The sequence below is a fragment of the Sparus aurata genome, chromosome 10 (assembly GCF_900880675.1).
Source record: "Sparus aurata chromosome 10, fSpaAur1.1, whole genome shotgun sequence".
Taxonomy (NCBI): domain Eukaryota; kingdom Metazoa; phylum Chordata; class Actinopteri; order Spariformes; family Sparidae; genus Sparus; species Sparus aurata.
Window position 1 is genome coordinate 13,196,434 of NC_044196.1, and position 13,727 is coordinate 13,210,160.

The window sequence follows — 13,727 nt, forward strand, 5'->3', positions numbered from 1 at the left end:
ACTTAAAGAGGATTCACACGGAGCAAAAGCGTCATTATCTTGTCGGATCAATTACAAAATCTGTCTCTCTTCAGACTCGTCAATGTTTGAACTCACCTTTGGTCCGGGAGGACCGGGAGGACCTGGACGACCCTAAAGGACAACACCGGAAAACAATTAGCAGGGAGTTTAACTGTCCATTTTCAACATGAAATACAAAATTTCAACAGTGGTATCATGTTGTATAGCGGCTTCTTCTGTACCTCGTAGCCTCTGGGTCCTGGAGGGCCGAGTGGCCCCTGTAAACCGGGGGGTCCGGGTGTGCCCTGTGACATGAACACACAGATAAAGTCACAGTAAACTCTGAAAGGTGATTTTGTGGATTTTTTTTGCATGTGATTAATTTTTAGAGACTAATGCACAACAGAAACAATCAAACCCCACCGAAAGATATCTAAGTAAGACAGGAAAATAAGATTGGTGGTGAAAATAATAACACATTTCAGTTTGGTGCAGCTCTTCTATCAAATGACGCTCTGAGACGTTTACAGTCTGAGATATTCAAACCCACTCCATGTTTTCAATGGGTTCATCATCCCAGAAAATCTAAATATTACAGATTTATGTTGGATCAACTTGAGGACGGATGCTAGACTTTGAAATAAAAGTGGATTGGACTGAGCGTGTTTGGATTTTAAAGAAGTTGAATGCACAAACTCACAGGAACTCCTGGTAGTCCGGGAAGTCCCACTGCTCCTTTCTCTCCGAAGCGGTTGGTGGAGATCACATCGCCAGGGTCGCCCTGCGGAGGAGAGAACAAACGTCATGTCGACAAGTGGACGTTAAAGTATTAATAATCTATTTGCTTTTTCTTTGAGGTTTGTTTTGACCCAACATATCGGACAACAGCACCATCTTGTGGCAAAAAAACAGCAAAGCAGCAAAGGGAAAAAGTCAATTACACGTCTAATTAAATCAACTAATTAAAAACTTAATTTACTGGAGAACAGCCAACTGAACCAAAGCGAGTCTTTTGTCTTATTCTTACTCACTTCAACAATATTTTTAAAATAACATGAAAGAAGAAGAAAAACAACCAAAAAACACAGTTTTTATCATAACAAATCTTTTATATTTTATTATTATTATAGTTTTTCTTGCGTTACGTGACAGTGAAGTCGATATACTGCCACATGTTTCCCTTTAAAATCTGCACTATTTGCCATCTATCATTGATTCTGATTAAATTTAAAGCTAATATTAATCAAAGTTGTCTGAAAAAGATGAGACAGTGACGATGATGCACTCACCTTTGGTCCTGGAAGACCAGGTGGACCCTAGAAAAAAGGAAGAAGAGAAGAAGAAGTTAATGGGAAACATTAATTAATGTGTCAAACAGTCTGATAATGAATGGACTTTCTCTTCAAACTCACCGTCCGTCCCTGCTGTCCAGGGATTCCTCCTCCTCCTGGGAGACCCCTGTCACCCTGGAGAGGAGAAGAAGAAAAAGGTGAATAAGGAGAAGGAGAAACTCATTTAACACAAGAGTTTGACAAGAAATAAAAAAGTATAATAGTACCACAAATCAGCAAAAATCAAGTAAATTCTGACCGTACGTTAAGATATTCACAATTTAAAAGCATCTTAACTGAGTCATTTATGAGCTTGAACCTGTTCAGAATGAGTCAAATGTATCTAAAGTTTCTCATGTGGAAATATTCTTTAATGTATCCTCCGAACGCTCAGTAACAACAGTTACCTTTGTGCCGTTGCATCCTGGCACTCCTCTCGGCCCCGGAGGTCCGTCCTGCCCGGGCAGACCCTGGGAGACAGGAAGTAAAACAAGGAAGTTACATCACACATGCAACCTGGGTGTTTTTGGGCGTGGAAGTAGTTGGATTTGTTTCATGACAGGAAACACTCACTGGAAGTCCTGGCGTTCCTGGAAAGCCTGGCAGTCCAGACGGGCCCTGTCAGGACGAGAAGAATAAAACAAATCAGAAGAACAACCACAGAAGACTTCTTCTTCTTCTTCTTCTTCTTCTTCTTCTTCTTCTTCATGCCCTCACTGACTCGGTTTGAGATGATGTGTAATGTTGACACCTGCTGGTCAGGAGGGGGAACTACAACCTGAAACCTTTCAGACAATTCACCCCAAAATGAAACAAACATAATCAAACTTCTTGAACTAAACCTGAAGTGAGGAGACGGACCGATAGACTAATTAAAACCTGATTAAAGAGGGTGTTTTTTTTGGTACAAGAGAGTTTCTAACGTGAAGTCTGACGCTGCTGTTTGCCAGGCAATTAAAATAAAATAAATTAAAGTGATGCACTTACTCTTATTCCTTTCGGACCACCCGGTCCCATAGGTCCATCGCTACCCTGCGAGGAAGAACAGACATAAACCGGGTCAGATCACTGGTCGAATAGTTCTTTACACCAACAGCGACCGACCTTCATCCGAACTACACGTCCTGTAATTAAACAGTTAAACCCGATTCCACCCACCTTCTCTCCTCTGGGTCCAATGGGCCCTTCAGGTCCGGGGAATCCTGGGACTCCTGGAGGTCCGGTGAGACCTGGAAAACCCCGCTCACCCTGTACGCAAAGACAAGGACACAAAACTTAGTACTTTACTTATAATCATTTTTCTGCAGCTTATTCCTATATTTCCCTGAACAAACTCACATATATAGACCTATTGTAGATGTATATCGTTAGGGTTAGATGATTTATCAATATCTGAACCTAAAATCAACTCTGAGTATCAATCGGGCTTCTTATATCACCAATATTAACCGATGTATCACTGGCTGTAACATGAACTGATAATAATTGAAATTATAGTAAAACCTTGATGATATAACATAAAAAGTGTCCTCATATCTCTGTCAAACAACATCATGATGTGATATAAAACATTTATTCAGTCTTTGTCTATTTTACGCGTCATCACATTTCCCGACGCCGGAGTCACTGATTGTTCGTGTGTTTGTACTGACCTTGGCTCCTTTTTCTGTTTGACAGTTACATTTGGGTCCCGAACATCCGTGGCAAGACTGTTGGAGGACAAGAACAAAAAGAGAAAGAGATGAGGATGACAGTTTTGACAGCAGAGTTACCGGTTTGGGTCAGAAAAAGCCGAAAACATCTGATTCCGGCTTCTTAAATGTGGATATTTTCCTCCTCTGTGACAGTGAACTGAATAATCTTTGGGTTGCGGACACTGATCTACATTTTCTGACATTTTATAGACCAAACAAGTTAATCCATCGATCGAGAAGCTAATTCAACAGATTGATGGACGATGAAAACAATCCTTGGTTCCAGCTCAGAGAGTCTTGTAGCCAGAGTTGACAACAAAAACACAGACTTACACACAAAAAGACCTTAAATATTCATATATTTGGCCAAAAATCTAAAAGGTAGAAGACATAATCATCTGCGTATGCGTGGTTTCTCTCTTTATGTTGCATTTCTTTCTGTCAACACAGGAGCATTTTGGGACATGTTAAACGCCAACATCGCCACCAGAGGGCGCTGCATGATCACGCTACGGCGTCACTGCACTTCTTCTTCTTCTACCCACAGAGAAGGAGAGAGAAAGGTCTGTGGATTCCCCCCTGCAGGTTTTGTTTGATGACGAGGTGACCGGTGCAAGGTCGGACCCAAAATAAAACACTTTTATCTAAAGTAAAACATCTGTCGGTCCTTCGGCTCTCTCCGCAGGAGCGAGAGAGTTGTTGTCGAAGAGGGGTTAAAGGAAAAGGCGAGAAGGATGGGAGGGAGGGAGGGAGGGAGGGAGGGAGGGAGGTGAACGGGGGAGTGGGAGTGCCAAGCTGTTGATTAACTTTTCCCATGCTTGTTGACACAGCGGATGCCAGACGGGCATCGACTGCACGCATGCCAGGCAGCCAGGTTGTGAGAAAGATGGAGAGGCAGCGAGCGCGAGAGGCCGAGGACAGACAAGTCAGCATTCTTCTGTGTCTGCACAGAACTCTTTGTGGGTCCGTGTTTGTGTTGACGGCGTTCGCGGCGGTACTGCTTTATTGGACGGTGCAGACAGACAGGAGAGCTGTGACTCAGTCCGTTCAAGTGTTTGGTCAACAAAATATAAAAAAGTCCCTCTTATAGTTTACGAGGAGACGTCTTTGAATCGACAGCCTACGGCTAATAAATGTGGGCAACGTACGTCTCTGCAGAACCACAGAAGTGTTGCAACTTTACATTTCTTCAGGGTTTAATTTGATATCTTATGTTCTGGTTAAGGGTTGGGTACACGGCTGGAGATGACCTGAGGTCTTTGTCGCCATAAATACAATGTCTTGCTTGTCCTGCTTACAAATGTTGAAACGCAGTCCTGAACAGTGGTCGCTTGCTTGCTCGCCTCCGCTTCCAGAAAAACGTTAAGGTCGTAAACATTTGGGGACTTACAGACGAGAAGCCAGTGACCGCTGTTCGAGACTGTGTTTCGCGTTTGTGGCGTCAGAAACCGGATATCTTTTGGCAGGGAGTCGGACAATATCTTCAGCCGCACTTCTGGAGACCAAAGCAGATATTTTAAAGCCAAAACACCCTAACCAAGTGTTTGTTGTGCCTAAACCAAACCGGAGTTAGGTTTGACAACACCGGGTATATTTGAGGAGGACTTTGGACGTCTCCAGCCATGTCTGTGGCTACCGAAACACGTTTTCTGAGCCAAATCATGATCTTCTCCTCGCCCTAACCAAGTGTGTCTTGTGTCTAAACCTAACCAGAGCATATGACGTGTCAAAAACGATTGTTTAAAGCCAAAAAGTTGATCTTTTCAGAATCCTAATCAAGAGGTTTTTTGTGTAACTAAACTTAACCATAGTTGGGATCAACAACACTGGTAATTCTTAACATCTGTGTTTGTGGTGACCAGAGACCACAGAGAGTATTATGAGCCAAATCATGTTTCCCAAAACCTAACCAAGTGTGTTTGTACCTGAACCCAACCAGAAACAGAGATGGAGAGAGAGCTGTGGCAACAAAAAGCTGTGTTTGTAGAGAGCAAAGCGGGTATTTCTATCCAAAACGTGATCTTTTCCTCAACCTAATTGACTGTTCTGATGCCTAAATATAACCAGAGCAGAATCCCAGTGATGCAAGTTTCAACATATCAAATATTTTGCAGAAACTGGGCGGGTTGGTGACCACTGACGGTCAATAAAACACAGAAAAGGCAGCAAATCCTCACAGATATTGTAGATTAATCCTCTACTAAAGCGTCAAAGCTCCGTTAGTCACAAAGGGGAGAGGTGAGAAGGACTTAACGAGTTGTAAACCGTGACTCTGAGTCTCGTGTCTCGGTCTCAGCCCAGTGATTCCCACAGTGAGATCATTGGAGGGAAGTCATCTGTTTTGGGAAAACACACCGACTCCCAAAACAGAGTTACCTCACAGGGACGGATTAACACCAGCGGTGACGGCGGAGGAAAAGTACCAGGACAGCAACACAGAGAGAAACTTCAGATATCAGAGCAGGAACTGTGTGATTACTGCAAAACACGAGTTATATGAAGCCTCTTCATGTCTCTCACACATGTAGTAAAAAGTTGTTTTTTCCTTAAACTTTCCAATATTACAAATACTTATCTAAAAACGAAGAATGTGAGTTGTTCGCTCCTGTTTTCCTCTTTGTTTCTCAGAAGATCAGTTGATTAATCACTTTATCGATCCAGAAAAAGGAGCATTTTGATTTTGATCAATATTTTCTGGTCTGAGCTTCTCAAATGTGAAGATTTGATGCTTTTGTCTTTGTTTTCACACCATCGTACTTTAAATATACCTGAGTTTCCTGCTGTTGGTCAAATTTGTGGACTTTTTATATTGTTAATGAACGATGAAAATGATCTGTTGCAGCTTTAAACCACTTTTAGACGATTCTGTGATTATTTCTTATCATTTTAGAGTCAAACATGTCTTACTATGACGTGTTTAACCTGACGAAAAGGGGGAAACGGAACGTAAACCGACTTTTTTGTGAGTTGTGGACTAAACGAGACATTTAAGGGTGTCATGTTCACAATTTTACAGATTGAAACACTCAAACGCTTCACGTAAACATCAGTTTTGAGCCCAACATCACCGTTTTCTGACACGAAATCCTCTCTCGCCACAGATCTGCCTTCTGACGGACGACTACGAGCTGCGGCCACGTCCGCACATGACGGCTTGTCAACCCAAGGCTCTGAAGCAAGGCACTGGCAGTCACAGTCGGGGTCGAGGGTTTGATTCCCACTGAGAGTATCAAAACACGTCAATAGTCAAAAAGCAAAAGTCGCACGTCGGCATCGAACACAAAAAAAGGCGAGTTAGCGGCACGTACACGCCTCAATACACCTGGCACATGGGTAGTCAAGTGTGTGTGTGTGTGTGTGTGTGTGTGTGTGGGTGCGTGTGTGGAGGTGTTTTTACAAGCCCTGAATCTCCAGATTAGTCTCTGGTCTGCTTCAGCTCAATGCAGTCTGTCTCTCCCACGCCCGGGCCTGCAGCTCACACTCTCTCTTTCTCTTCATCCATCTGTTTTCCCCTCGTCCTCCACATTCATCCCTCTCTCATCCCTCTCTCTCTCTCCATCTCGCTCTCTCTCTCTTAGACATGTGTTCATCCCCGAAAAAAGAAAAGAAAAAGCGAGACAGAGATCAGTTGCTCTCGTAAAGCTTTAAAACATTTGGTAGATGCTCCAGTGAAACTGCTCAGAATCATTCGCGTCCTCAAATCAAACCAAAAATATACACTTTTGTTCACAAACAGCTCAAGAAGAAATACGTCAGGTCAAAGAAAGCAGCGTCCATCGATGAGACGGAACAGAAATATCAGATTTTTAAAGTATTTTGCTGAGTTAAATGCACGAAAGCGTTCAAGAAACAACACGTCACACTGTTTAAAACATCTACTTAATCTATTTCTCTGAGCAAAACTCTCATCTTCTATCAAAATGTCTAAAAAACTGCAGATTATGGAACGTCAAATAATAAATATATGATCAAAATGATGCATGATTAAACAAATCTCTTAAAGTGAACACAGCAGCGGGTTGCGTCGACGTTCTCATGACTCTAAAAATGATTAATCTTGTACATAAATGTCTGATATTGATTTGTAATAATAATATTTTATTTAATAAACATTTAATAACATACGTTTAATAAAACAGAAGTGGCGCAAATTCTTCTTCAATTGTCATTTAAAATGTACATAAACTTGTTATTGTACCATACTGTGATGCTATGTTGTCCATCCATCCATTTATATAATATAATTATTACATAGTTAATATTTTATCTCGACAGTAGAAAGTCTTTATAAAGGTATTATTCATGCAAAAGCTGGTAGTTTGTTGCCTGTTTGGACGATTTGGAGCAATATATCATAACTCTGAGTCCCAAAACACAGAAATAAGTTAGTATTTTTGCAGTATGAGGTGTTTTTACTGCAAATTTGTAAAATAATAGACCAAAACTGAGTTTAAAATAACTGAGCCTGGTGTAAAACCTTCCTAAATACCCCTCTCTCTCTCTCTCCTCTCTCTCTCTGTCTCCTCATGCTCGCTCTACCCTCCCGTTACCCCCACAGCCCTGACGGGGCATCTAATCCACTTAGAAAGGTCAGTGAGCTGCAGATATTTGCTCCACTCTCTCTCTCTCTCTATCTCCGCCGTCTGTCTCTCTCTCTTTCCCCCCCCCTCACTCTCTCTTCACCTCCATCCCACATTTTTTCCGTCATGCCAGTCGGGCCTGCCGCTGGAGGTCCGCACAGGACAGGTGATCAGCCATGACTGCACAGGTAGAGCTCTGACACCAGGTGTGCATACTCAGTTGTTGAATATGAGGTCAAGAAGAGGCAGGAACTGACTTAAAAGTATCTTAAATGTATTGATACGTGCGTCAGAATCAAGAAAAAGTCAAATTATTCAGTCTAATGGGATTTGGCACCACTGGCTAACCAAACTCGACTGTTAGCTTGTGGGTTGCAGTAAGCTAGCAAAGTATTAAGATCTTAGTTCAGGTGTGTACAGTCATCATATTTGAAAATAAACCAGAAGCTAGCTAAGACAAACTTGACCACTAGCCAGTGGCTCACAGTTAGCTAGCTAAAGCAGTATCTTAGCAATTTAGGAGGGTGTGGGTTCAAATGTTAGCTGGAAAATTACAATTGTTTATCAGCTTCACAGTGACTTTCAAGAGCGGCCATTTTGCACCAACACTCAGAAATCTCTACTGTCCACACAAGCTAGCTAACCAGACTTGACTGTTAGTTTGGCAGTTGTAGCTGGTTAGCAATACATAGCAGGCTGCAAGGTGTGTGCTCAAATGTTAGCTGGAAAAACACTTAAACACTGTCTTCATCGTGACCTTCAAGAGCGGCAATTTTGCGCAAATATTCAGAAATGTCCAGACTTATCAAGCTAGCTAACCAAACTTGACTGTTAGCTTGTGGGTTGTAGCTCGCTAGACAAATCATAGCAAGCTACAACGTGTGTGTTCAACTGTTAGCTTGGAAAACAAATATCTTCATGGTGATCTTGAAGAGCGACTATTTTGCACCAACATTCAGAAATGTCCACATTCATCATGTTTGGAATAAGAAGCTAGCCAGCCAATCTTGACCGTTAGCTTGTGGGTTGTAGCTAGCTAGCAAAGTAGTAGGTCTATCATAGATGGCTAGGAGTTGGAAAATCTCTTCAATAGTTTCTTCCTTCGCGACTTACTTTGTTTTTGGAAATAAACCAGAAGCTAGCTAACCAAACTGTCCCTCCCGTCGTATACTGTAGGGGTCGTCAGTGATGACCCCAGCTTAGCAACTTGGAAACTGCAGATGCTACGACGCTAAAGGCTATCCCCAGCTATAAGTAGCTCAAACTGCAGAACTGAACAGACGTAGGTAGATAACGTTGATGAAACAAAATGGTAAATCAAGCTAAAAGGAGCTAGGTGAGGAGAGGTGAGCCAGGTGAGGGTGGGCGAGGTGAGGAAGGGGAGGAGGACGAGCGAGCGGAAGGCACGCACCCGGGGATTAGACTGGCGAGACTGGAATTCCCCCCCGCTCATCAAAGACTGATGATTAGACACCTATACACACCGCCCTGCCCTCGATAACACACACACACACACACACAAGCTGCATAGAAACATTCATATAGTTAGACAGACAAATAACCTCATTAACCGTACACACAAATCTAAGAGGCTGATTCGTTCTTTTGAACATCATTAACACACACACACACACACACACACACACACACACAGAGAAACCCCCCGATTTGACCACAACTATTAACTTCCCCTTACCGACAGTTAGCTCAGCTCGGCAGTCGCTAACCGCAATCTTAAATGACACACACACAAACACACACACCTTCGTTAGCATTAGCATTAGGGTTAGCAACACACAAGCCAAAGACCACTGTTCAGGACGAGGTTCAGACATCTAAGAGGCTGAAACCAGGAGCGAATCTTCCTAACGAGACTGTGAACGCAGCGTACTGCGAGCCAGGCAGCGCCCTCTAGTGGATGGAGTTATCAATACGGCAGCAAAGCCCAAATAAGGAGAACGACGGGAACAGATCGGGAACAGATCACCCCACGATCTGTTCCGGACCATGTGTGTTTCGACGGACCGGCTCTTCTGGAGGGAGGAAGACCCCCTCCACCCCCTGACTCTCTCTCTCACACACACACACACGCCGCAGCGCCGGTCCAGGAATTCCATTGATATTCCCGGGAATTCTCTTTTCTTCCCGACGCAGTCTTCCCTCTCTCCCTCTCTTCTCCTTTCATTCGCTCTAATGAATGTTGACCCCCTGCGACCTCCCGCTGAGGGATACCTGCAGGGAGGGCCGCTGAGGCAGCTGAGACCACCATCCCTGCAGAAAACCCTCCAGACCTGCAGCTCGTGAAGAAAGTGCAACAAACCGTCTTTTATTTGTGTTTTACGTTTATCATGGTTCGTTTTAAAGTCACTTTGCGGCTCGACGTGGTCAAAAGCTGCCTCTTCTGACTCACATGTGACTCAGACTTTATGTTTTTCACGCAGTGCAAACGCAAATTGTTGGTTTATTTTCTTGTGTTTTCTTTCAACTTGCACTGAACCGCGAGTGAACACATGAAGGTGGAACTAACATGATCCCTCTCTCACAGACGAGTTTTACAGGGAGTGTTCGGTGTTCCCAGAACTTGACCTTCCAGACGGGACTCCATCCTATAAACAGAGTCGACTGAGGTAAACATACACACACACACACACACACACACACACATATATATCAGGTCGCTGCTTATCTTATCTCCTCCTGTTGATTTTCACACCACAGGAGTGTTTGGACGAGATAAATTGTGTGAGGTTTTGGTTTGATTGAGAGTGTGTTTGAGGAGTATGGAAGAGGATTAGGGACATTTTTTCTCAGAATTTGGACTTTAAATCACAGAATTCAGATGTATAACTCAAAATTGGAGCCTTTAATCTCATATTTCAGACTTTTTTCATGTAATTCAGACTTTAATCTCCGAAATTTGAGCCTTTAAACTCAGAATTCAGACTTTTTTACTCTGCCTTTAATTCTGAGAAATAAAAAGATTTTATAAAGTTTGGAGAAAAAAGCTGACGCCTCTTTTGACAAACTGCTGCAGGAAGGAAACCGCTGATCAGTTAGTGTTAAGCGCAGTTAAGGCCGCGTTCTCAGGATGAAATCACCAGCATGCTGTAACTTTTATCCCTTTTTTGTTGCCGTATCGTTCAAAATGTCGGTGCCTTCCGCTTCACTTCTCTTTCCTTTAACAAAAATGTTTAAACTCTTAAATAAAAACAACTAAACTAAGTTACATCTTATGCTCAAATCCACTCATAATAATTCACAGCATCAGTGAAATCTGTGCTGAAAATGCATAAAAGATGCATCGCTGACATCGTCCTCACCACATGAGAACCCCCCCAGAGAAATATGACAATCCAGCCTCGCCCAGCCCGGCTCAGCCCGGCCCTAGTCTGGCCCGGCCCGCCTCTGACACAGGTTCACACATGCCCGTCTGCTCTCTCTCTCTCTCTCTCTCTCTCTCTCTGCAGCGCTGCACATACATCACCACTTGGCACACGGCTCTGTAGCTACGGGCAACGAGAAATTAGAGAGGGGAGCGGCAGCTCGCCAGGTGAATACCTGGATCTGTAGCCTGAGGACAGACGGAGGGAGGCAGGCAGGAGGGAGACAGACACAAGTGAAGGAGGGAAATACCAACTCTACTTTCTAAATGTGCTTTAAATAAGATCACGAAGTTGGTCTACGTGATGCGTTCAGGGTCAGAGACTGTGACCACAACACACAAACACAAATCTGTGCAGTCCAAAGTTCTTTCTCTGGACCAGAAGTGTGAAAGTCACCGTGGTGAGACCGGCCCACTTTTCAGACAACCCAGAACCGCTTCGTGGTTGCAGTCCAGCGGTCGTGACACAGAACGAATCAATCTGCGTCTGAAAGGATTCCCTGTGAGATTGGGCTCGGATCAAAGCGTCGCCGTCAGGGCCGAGAAAACAAATCAGGAGAAAACGACCATTCCTGTTTACGTCCTGAGCGTCTCGATGTTTGGACATCTGTGTAAACCTGCGAGCAGACGGCAAAACTTCTCCACGCGCTTCCATAAACCGACAGAGGTGCGTCGCTGCGGAATAGCCTTAATATTTACCCAGGATCCTCTGCTGTAGACAAAACAAGATGGAGCAGGATGTCCTGCACATGATGCAGAGGACAGATGTGAACAGGTCATTCTATATCCTTTAGATATATATTTTGGATTTTCTCACACGCAGATTAGAATTTGCACACGTGGAAAACAAAACGCTGCACATGAAATCACGTGAAATTTGCTTCTTCTCATGTGATTTCTCCATTTCTACACAGTTTCACATGTGATCGGCTGTTTGCACACGTAAATAAAAAGTGCCGCATGCTAACTTTACACCTCACATGTGAACTATGTGTAGCTGTGTGTTCGTATGTGATTGGTTTAGAATTCACACATGTAGGAGGAAAAGAAATCGAATAAAATAAGGTGAAATGCGCTTCTCCACATGCAGCAAGAGACTAATGACACGTTAAATCGGCTTTCTTTGCATCAGAACGGAAATTTCCAGGTCAGAAATTCACATTTTCACTTGTTAATAACACACTTTCACACTGTGAATGACTTCATCAGCAGATTCACTCCCGTTTGACCTGGTTTGACAGAAGTTATGATATAGTTTTATCACTGTGCTGTGGTGAACATTCTTCACTATGAGCCAAACGCCTTCATGATGATTATGTTGAAACACGCCTGCAGTTCCACGTCTCCACCACATGAGGGCGGCAGGAGACATGCAGGTGAGGCGACGAGAGGCTCCTCAGCCTCAGTGAACGCCTCAAGACTGAACATCACTCACATTTATCAATAAAGAAGCCAATAAATCAATTAAAAGTGACTTTTTTTAAGGAAATTAAAACATAAAAGTAATAAACAATCATATTCTGGACACATTCGACTGTTTCTGCTCAGTAACTCTGGCGTCTCGCTCGGCCTCGGTTTGGTTTTTAAACGAGCAACATTTACATTTGATTTGCTGACTGTGTTTTTCTCCTCGCTGCCGTCTGATTCAGAACAAGCTCTCTCTTGCTTCTCCCGTGTCCTGGACGTCTGATCTGATCTGGAGGAGAGGCAGGTCGCGGCAGGTTGCTGCCCTGCCTGCATTTCTCTTTAACATCCACCTCCCATAAAAGACGGCTTTATAATGAGGACAGACACACAAACTGAGCTGCTGCAGATTAAATGTTAGCGAGCAGGAGGAGTGAAGCGTTTTGAGGGGAAACATGGACGACTTTCCACCTGGAGATGCTACACAAAACATCTGCTCCTCGCGCTGCTGCAGATTAGCTTCTCTAGTTTAGCTTTTAGCATTCACTGATTTAGTAAAGCCTTCTTCATATTTACTTCATCCTGAAAGAAGAACAACTCTCTGAAAGGGGCAATATGCAAATATATCTACTAAAGTTAGCATGCTAACCAGCTAGCCCTGGCCCGATACAGTCCAAAACCACTAGCTACAAGGCTAACTGAGCTATAAGCTACACAATTAGCTACACAATTAGCATCAGTTAGCAGTTATTCTGATGTTGTGCTGCCTCTGTCTGTTTCAGTATACATACTTGACCTTTGAGCTTTGTGGCACTGCACCTTTAAGATCATTTAATTGTTTTTTAGAGGACGTTTTGCAACAAATAAAGTCGCATTAAATCCTCTTTTTCTTCCATAACACCACATTTTTAAAAGCCAATCAGAAGGTCAATTAGTTCAGTTGTTCTTCAGTCAGTAAGCAGTCACAAGTACAGATATTAATGTTAAAATAAAGCAAAATAAGTACTCAAGTAAAGTAAAGATCTACTGAAGTACATTCTCTCTACTCCTTCCTCTTCTTCTTCTCTCTTTCTGTGCTGTGACAGATGTTCTGATACTTCCCGTCGATCCGACCGGCGGGGGTCTGTTTGTGTAGAGGCGACCAGGAATGCCACGCATTCAGTGTTGACACGCACAAACACACACATGTGCACCCACACCCACACCCACACCCACACACACAAACACACACACACAGACACACACACACTCTCACAAGCGGGAAAATAATTGAATGAATAAATTAAGGTATGTCTCTCGTCCTCATATTTTGAATTTCATGCTGTATTGCCAATAC

At 43.3% G+C, this 13,727-nt stretch overlaps 1 protein-coding gene across 2 annotated transcripts in view; it reads right to left on the bottom strand.

Moving 5' to 3' along the window:
- col4a5 (collagen, type IV, alpha 5 (Alport syndrome)) overlaps positions 1-13,727 on the bottom strand; it is a 43,784-nt gene that overhangs the window by 20,086 nt on the left and 9,971 nt on the right. For both annotated transcript variants that reach the window (XM_030431114.1, XM_030431115.1), the window contains exons 2-11: positions 2,984-3,040; positions 2,490-2,579; positions 2,319-2,363; positions 1,905-1,949; positions 1,739-1,801; positions 1,413-1,466; positions 1,290-1,316; positions 701-781; positions 243-305; positions 97-132 (exon numbers count right to left, since the gene is read on the bottom strand). In XM_030431114.1, the coding sequence (XP_030286974.1) occupies positions 97-132; positions 243-305; positions 701-781; positions 1,290-1,316; positions 1,413-1,466; positions 1,739-1,801; positions 1,905-1,949; positions 2,319-2,363; positions 2,490-2,579; positions 2,984-3,040 (561 nt within the window). The remainder of the gene's footprint in view (positions 1-96; positions 133-242; positions 306-700; positions 782-1,289; positions 1,317-1,412; positions 1,467-1,738; positions 1,802-1,904; positions 1,950-2,318; positions 2,364-2,489; positions 2,580-2,983; positions 3,041-13,727) is intronic.